At 33.9% G+C, this 8217-nt stretch overlaps 1 protein-coding gene across 1 annotated transcript in view; it reads left to right on the top strand.

The window, feature by feature from the left end:
- The first annotated feature begins 713 nt into the window (after positions 1-713).
- U2SURP (U2 snRNP-associated SURP domain containing) overlaps positions 714-8217 on the top strand; it is a 36844-nt gene continuing 29340 nt past the window's right edge. The window contains exons 1-8 of the mRNA XM_009702612.1: positions 714-806; positions 1906-2020; positions 2421-2554; positions 4551-4618; positions 6565-6659; positions 6743-6775; positions 6875-6957; positions 7417-7582. Of these exons, the coding sequence (XP_009700914.1) occupies positions 714-806; positions 1906-2020; positions 2421-2554; positions 4551-4618; positions 6565-6659; positions 6743-6775; positions 6875-6957; positions 7417-7582 (787 nt within the window). The remainder of the gene's footprint in view (positions 807-1905; positions 2021-2420; positions 2555-4550; positions 4619-6564; positions 6660-6742; positions 6776-6874; positions 6958-7416; positions 7583-8217) is intronic.

Below are 8217 nucleotides of genomic sequence, written 5' to 3'. Positions count from 1 at the left end.
ATCAGGGTTTCAAGAAGGGAGGAATGGAGGTTAAATTACCTAAACCAGAAAGAATCTAGGAGCTAAATGTGAGGTCTTTTGTTTTATTTAACTAGTAGCTGAAAACCTCCAGAATGCATTTTCTTCTTCAAGCAAAAATATTACACTTAACCTTAAAGTACAACTGAAATTTAGCATCCCTTTTGTTCTTCAGTTACACCTGTTCAAACTTGCACACACAGTCTTCTGGCCGAAATAGTCAGAAAAGCTTTTAGAACTTTTCTTTGGGGTGTGTTGTTTTTTTTTTTGTTGTTGGGTGTTTGTTTTTTTTTGGTGTTTTTTTTTTTTCTTTTTTTTTTCCTGGAAACTGCAGTGATCAAAAAGGAACTGTAATGCAAAGCATATATTTCCAAAGGTTTAGAAACTGTATGTTACGTAGTGATAAGATCTCCACACTCTTAAAGCAAGTATCCTTCAGATTTCAGCTGTGTTTGAATGGCATATTAAAAGCTTTCTCATTAAACCAAGGATGATTTTAAAAAAACAGATTTAAATTTTTTGTTTGTATTAGATAATGGCAAGTTCAGAGAGAAGTAATGGAAACCTTTGTTTTGTTTAGGTTAAATCACTTCAGGTAGAAGGTTTCTGGTTTAGACCAAGGTAAAGAATGACATTATTTTAATTGTTTTGTAAACAGTTTAAGGTTTGTTTTCTTACTCCTTTTTCAGCCTCTAATGGAAAGCAAGCTTAAAGCATTCAGTATTGGCAAAATGAGTGCTGCCAAACGGACTCTGAGTAAGAAGGAGCAAGAAGAATTAAAAAAGAAGGTAATGGTACACAGTGAGAATTTTATTTTGTATGCAGAGCTGAAATAAGTTTGCTTTTAGATTACAACCAGCTTTACCACCAAAATTCTTTATTTTAATAATTGTAGCTTTCTAAGAATGAAAGTGAATTATATTTTATGTGCTTAATTTGTTCTTGGCATCCATGGCGTTATGATAGAGAGGCTTGCTTTTTCTTTCCTTCTGTGTGAGAAATCAAGTTCTCTGGCTTCCTGAAATACTGAACTGCAACAGTCCATTGATTGTTGTATTGCTCAAAATGAAGACAGCCATTGCCTTAGGTTATTTTCTGTTCTTTGTTTACTCTCTATCATTGGATTTCAGTAATTAGAAAAAGTACCTGTAATCTTTGAAATTGTTTTGATATGCATCCTTGTTATTCTGTAAAACTTATTTTTGCCTAATGATTTAATTTGGAATTAATAAAAACATTAAAATTTTATACTGAATTTTAGGATACTCAGGAGCATTCAAATTTTAGGAAGTAAGTAGTTTATAGTGGTGGAAGTTTTGAAAAGTTTGGGCTTTGAACTTTACACACACAACCCTTGCAATATTTCGATGGGATATCTCCTGCTGGGTTGTTGGAAGTACTAGCCTAAAGAAACACGGTAGTGTTGCTCAACTTTATTAAGTCATTGAATTAACTTCTTCTCTGGGAAATACATAAAGATGATCCTGTTGTTAATCCCTTCGGTCACATGGGTTGATCATAATGGGTAAGATGGAATACCTACTGTTCTCTGATGATTGGGTCAACAAAGCTCCAGTCTCATAATGCTGGTCTTTCAAATGATCTTTTCTATTTGGCATCTTTTGAATGTTAAATTGCCATGTAAACTCTTGTAAGTGAACAGTCATATTTGAGCATACAGGCTTTACTTGCTTTATGTATTATGTGCTGTGTTCTTCCCACATTTCTCAGAAATCTGAATTCTGTCTAAAATTGAAACTCATTTGATGCGGTTTGTAGCATGAACTCTAGAAAATAAAAAGGAATGTCACATAGCTAATTTAAGAATAGCTGTCTAGTGAAGGTTGTTCTGTAATGATAGTAAATAGATTAACATTTGCTGTGTAGGAGGATGAGAAGGCTGCTGCAGAAATTTATGAAGAATTCCTTGCTGCCTTTGAAGGAAGTGATGGTAATAAAGTGAAAACATTTGTAAGAGGAGGAATCGTTAATGCATCTAAAGGTATAACTAATCTTTTTTTTGGGGTGGTGGATCATTTGGCTTTGAGTAAAGATGAAGATTGGCTTTGAATTGCATTTTAAAATTAATATATTACATTAGAATCAGCAAAGGAAACTTGTTGTTAAAATCTGCTTTATGCTTTGACTCATTACATAGGTAGTGGCATGATTTGTTTTTTAAACTTCAGAGGAAAAAATACTTTGTTTTAAAATACCTAATCTTTGTTCTGCTTCTTCATATTAAAAGATGTTAAATTACTGAAAGTTTATATTATCACTTTTTAAAATGAAATAATGTAGTGAATTAAATGAACAAGACTAAAGAACAGCATTCTTTCTAATGAACAGTATTGCGCAACATTAGTTAATACAGTCTGGTTTTGATTTGCCTTTAATTTCAGAGGAGCATGAAACAGATGAAAAACGGGGTAAAATCTATAAGCCTTCATCGCGATTTTCAGATCAAAAAAATCAACCAAGCCAGCCATCTAATGAGAAGCCTCCATCCCTTTTAATGATAGAAACCAAAAAGCCTGTAAGTTTCTTATTTGAATATTAACCCCATACTTAGGGAGTATTTAGAAGTGCTTAGAAAAAGGTCTGTGTGATCTTGCAGAGTAATTTTATCTGCATTTATCATATATTAGAAGAAGGTGGAAATTTTCATTTTCTTAATCCATAGCAAATAACAAGATGATGAAATGCAGAGGTCCAGTAGCCCTGTAGCCAGCATGATACACCTAGTACTGCACTTTGATTTGGCTGCTGTATGTTTTTACTGTGTTCCTGCCAATTGAGGCAGACTTCTCATGAATACAGATTTAGTGACTGTTGCAAAGTAACAGTATCTTCAATCCCAAGAATTTGAAGTTTTTGAAGCAATTTTTCTTGCTGCCATCTGTTTCTAGGTTTTTATAACTTAAAAAAAAAAAAAAGAAAAGAAAATTGACCTTTGCGTTGATCCAAGTTTTTCTTGGTGAGGTTTTTAAATTTTTTTTATTTTTTTTTTTTGGTATGTATGGTGGCGTTTGAGAAGTCCCTTTAACTCTTTGAATTGTACCAAATAAGTTGTAGAACTTGCACATTTTTGAAGCTGAACACCTTGTTTTTATTGAATTTATTTTGACTTCTGTGTGGTTTAATTTTTTTTTGTTAAACTGAGATTTCATCATAAAAACTAATGGAACTATTATGAACAGACTTAGTCTTCAAGTCAAGTGATAGTTACATATGATTCCTGTTACTACTGTATATGTGTAATGTATAATTAATGTCTTGGATGTCTTTAAAAAGTCTTTTAATAGAGTTTACTACAATTTTTAAGCTTAAGTGAAACATATATTATACTGCCTGTTAGGGTGGGAGATGAGATGTAATGTGATAATTGTGGATAAGCCCATCCTAGCCTCCCTCCAGCTTTAAACAAACCTCAAATTTAGACTAGTGGGGTAATACTGGATGGCAGTTTTGATTTTCATTGTGTATAAAACTCTATAGTTACAGAAATGAATTGTAGCATTTTTTTATTATGCTGAGCTCTGTTCTGTCATGCAAGTGTTTGTACTGTAAGAATATTACTGCTTTTCAAATTTGTCATAAATACTTGTCAAGTAATGCAATCAGTTTACTCACTTGCCCTGTCCAATGGTGATTAAAGATAATGAGGTAAAAATGATTTTATTTATTTGGCAGACCCTCCCCAAAAACAAAAACAAACAAACAACTTTGCCTGGGGTGAGTAGGAAGTCCAGTTTTTCCAAAGCTGTAGTGTGTAACACAATAAATATTTTGTATGTCTGCCTATTGGAAACGTTTTCATTTAAATTTGGTTATATAAAAACAATGTTGTTGAAAATAAGAGTTCACATGAGTTAGTTAAGGTACATGTATTACAGTAAAAAAAAAAAAGTATTACAATATCCATGTTTGTTGTCATTCAAGAGTGTTTTTTCTGAGGATCTTGAACTATTTAGAATAACTGTTTCTTCAGACCTGTATATATATACAAAAAGAAGCAAGATAATGAAATTCTCTTCACATGAAATGTTTGTCTGTGGATGAAATAATTGAATAATTTAATATATATATATATGTGAAATATTTTGCATATATATGTACACACATACACCAGTTAATTAGAGCATGATGGTTTGCTAGGGGTGTAGTCAGCTTCTAAGTTTCTAAGTGGAACAAACTGACAAAATACATCACAGATATGTTAAATTTGTATGTTGTAGAGAGAGTGTTTGATCACACATGCTGCATTATAATAATGAGAAATTGTTATTTAGTTTTTAGTTTAAGCTATTAGTTTTATATTTTCTAGCTTTGTGTTTGATAGCACTCTGTCTAAATGTTTTCAAGTCTGTTTTGTTTTGTTTTGTTTTTTTTTTCTCCTGTAGTTTACTTGGTTTAAAAGCTGTGGGTAAAATATGCATGGAAAGTATCTAAAATTTTGTTATATACATGTAATTTTTATTTTTGTTTCATTTTATCTGCTGAAATGTTGGCTGATATATCTTTAATTTTAGCCTTTGAAGAAAGGAGAGAAGGAAAAGAAAAAGAGTAATTTGGAACTTTTTAAAGAAGAATTAAAGCAGTAAGTTTGACTAGTTTTTCCTGTAAATACAAACAATATTTTGGATCATTCTTGCTAAGCTGTTTCCCAAAGTAGTTGGTGGTGTTTGGTTTTTTTGTTTGTTGGTTTGTTTTGTTTGTTGGTTTGTTTTTTTTGTCCCCAACCCTTGTGGAGTGGTATAACTTAATTAACAATGGCAGTAATAATTAAGCAGAGTTCAAACCCATGCTGGTAGATGTTCAGTATAGGTGCATGTGATTTGTGTGCATAATCAGTTGCCATCTGATTAGTTTTCTGATGTTCCATGATAGTTCTGCCCTTTCTTATGCTGATGGGTGATAGGAAGTGTTTACCACTATTACTGAACAGGACTTCTGTTTTGAAATCTAGCATCGACTGGAGGTTATAAAATGATCAAAAAACAAACCAAAAAAGCCCAGTATGCTGGTTTAAATCTTTGTCTGTTGAAATTAATGGATTTCTTTGCATGTCCGAGATGTTTAGTTGTGACCTTTGGAAGAGTTTGGTACTGCCTTCCTAAGCAGAAGAATATCCAGAGCAATTAACCAAAAAATACATATAAATGCCTAAAGTATTTCAGAGATCCCAGTAAGTGAATGACTGGCTATGTTTCCAAAGCTACCAAAGATGATTTCTGGATCCGTTAGGTGTGAATAGAAGCTTTGATGATTGAATCAACCAGGCGTCTACCAGGATAAAAAATGGAAACCTAGGTTTGTTTCTTTGACAGCTGCTGTCAGTATGTTACTTACAAGTGGAACTTGGCATGCAATTCTGTATAAATTAGCAAGTGTGAGCCTGTAAATGAAACCACTTGTTAACATGGTCTCATGCATTGTTAAAGTTAGTGAAGATACAGCAAGACAGGTAGGTACTATAATGGATGAGGATGTTCAGGTTTTAGGTGTTGACTTTTCTCTTGATAAGCGTGTAGCAAAGAAATTGGTAGCAAACTGAAATGCGTATGAGACCCTGGAGGAACAAGAAGTTTTGTCAGTGTCTCTAAAACTAACCAGAGGAATTGTAGTATGAGGTTGAGCTTTTGTATTAATGCAGAAATAAGACTTGTAATTAAAGTTTAAAGATGTACTTCAGCTTGCATAATTTTAAAACCAATCTGAATAATGCTTCAAAAAGCAGTTTCTTTCACTTTTGAATCTGTAATACAACAGAAAGAGCAGCACAGGTAGTGAGTGTAACTGAGTGCCATACATTTGCCCTGATGTTGGAAAACAAAGTAATCTGTCTGCACTAAAAAACAGTAGGGAGCGCATTATAAGTCCATAAATGGCTCTTGTGAGTAGTGTCTGAACTTCACTGCAGTCTGTTCTTTAGTTGATGTAAATTAACTGAATTGACAGCCTTGTATTCCTGGTACATAATATCTTTGTACCAGGATTAAGGTCAAACTAGAAAGAACTAAATGGTTACTTGTGTGAGTACTATCCTCAGAGGTATAAACTGAGGCAAGATCCTGTATATTCTGGACATACTCATATAGGGGTGTCTGTCAGCCTCCAAGGTGACAGCCTACCTGAACAAGACTTAGAAAAGGTAGGAGGAGAAAGAGACACTAAGGAGTTGTGTGCATCTGGAAGAGTCATCTGAACAGTCAGTGAATCTCTGGCAGTTGGATGTGGAATTTGGGTCACTTTTTTCAGAGCACAATCTTTCTGGTCTTCTAAACTGCTCTTCAAACCAAGTCAATTTTGTCTGAGATTAGAACACCCTGACAGTATGAATGAGGAAACATGCAGCAGGAGTAATTCTGGTAGATATATTCCAGTTGATTAAACAGAAATTTAAATATACTGGCAGTTCAAAATTTTTAACAAACCCATTGTTTAATATTAAAAATTCTCATAATTCTAAAGTTGATTGTAAATTTTAGAATAAAACCCTCAAAATTGTATTAAGTTGTTACTTACGTTAAACTTATTTTGTAGAATACAAGAGGAACGCGATGAAAGACATAAAACAAAGGGTAGATTGAGTCGTTTTGAACCACCCCAGTCAGATTCAGATGGCCAGCGTCGTTCAAGTAAGTAGATGTTATTTTTTATGTATGTTTGGGCTACAGAATTTGTAGACTAAATTATATATATTTTTCTTGTCTTTCTTCAGTGGATGCTCCTTCAAGAAGAAACAGATCATCTGGTGGTAATATAGATTCTTTTCTCATTCAATATAATGTCACTTAAATGCAGAGCAAGGATTATGACTTCTTTTTTTCTGTTTTTTCTTTCATCGTTGTAGTACTGGATGATTATGCACCAGGGTCACATGATGTTGGAGATCCAAGCACAACAAATTTGTATCTTGGAAACATTAATCCTCAAGTAAGTTTGGAGCCAAGGAGTGCAATGTTGGCATGTTTGGGTCCAGCTGATTTTTTTTTTTTTCCAGCAGCAGTTTTCCCCCCTTTTTTATTTTAAAACATATGCCTGTGTTTAAACCCATATACTAGGTGTAATAGGTGACTGTAGAGGCAGTATTCATTTGAATAAATGCTTTGTACATGATGCTGTGAAAGTTAAGGTTTTGACTATCAGCTACTAGATGCAAAAATGCTCAGTTAAAATTATTTTTCCATGGATATCTCTGTGCAAGGTGGATCATATCTCAAAAATTTGAGTGTCCTCAATTTAAAATGCATTTTTTTTAATTACTACTTTTGCAGAAGATCGCATTGGGGAAGTATCAATGAAGTGGTGTTTTTCAGGAAACTTAGAACATGAAAATCTTGACATTTGGATGATACAGTAGCAAGATGCTAATTTTTACCTTTTTTCATGTAGATGAACGAAGAGATGTTATGTCAAGAATTTGGACGCTTCGGACCATTAGCGAGTGTTAAAATTATGTGGCCAAGAACTGATGAGGAAAGAGCAAGAGAAAGAAATTGTGGCTTTGTTGCCTTTATGAACAGGAGAGATGCTGAAAGAGCATTAAAAAATTTAAATGGTAACCAGATTTCAGAGTTCGGAATTGTAATTATCTGTGTAGGAATATTGGGGCGTAACTGTAAGCATATCTTCCAAGTTGTTTTATCAGACTAGTGATAAGTATGCTGTAACTCCAGTAGATACCACACTGGCAGTGATTTTAGTTTACACTGACTGTTTTACTGGCAGCTGAATGTAATCAAACTGTAGCATACACAAGGACTGGGAATACTGATGGCTTTTGCTGTTGGTAAAGATGTAAAATTTCTGACCATTTTGAAGATGCGAGTGGGAGGTAATGTTTGATAATTTCTCCTCTCTAAACAAGACTATTTTAGGGAATCTATTACTTGTAGTTGCTTACCAACAATGATTTTTTTTGTGAATAATTTTAACTAGTGCGGAGGGTATAATCATGGAATCATAGAATGGTTTGGTTGGAAGGAACCTTAAAGACCATCTAGTTCCAACTCCCCTGCCATGGGCAGGGACACCTTCCACCAGACCAGGTTGTTCAAAGCCCCATCCAACCTGGCCTTCAACACTTCCAGGGAGGAGGCATCAACAGCTTCTCTGGGCAACCTGTTCCAGTGCCTCACCACCCTCACAGTGAAGAATTTCTTCCTAATATCTAATCTAAATCTTCCCTCTTCC

This window comes from Cariama cristata, unplaced genomic scaffold (genome assembly GCF_000690535.1).
Source record: "Cariama cristata isolate BGI_N322 unplaced genomic scaffold, ASM69053v1 scaffold24886, whole genome shotgun sequence".
NCBI classification, from domain to species: domain Eukaryota; kingdom Metazoa; phylum Chordata; class Aves; order Cariamiformes; family Cariamidae; genus Cariama; species Cariama cristata.
The sequence above is the reverse complement of the archived record's forward strand: the minus strand, read 5'-3'. Positions and strand labels throughout refer to the sequence as shown.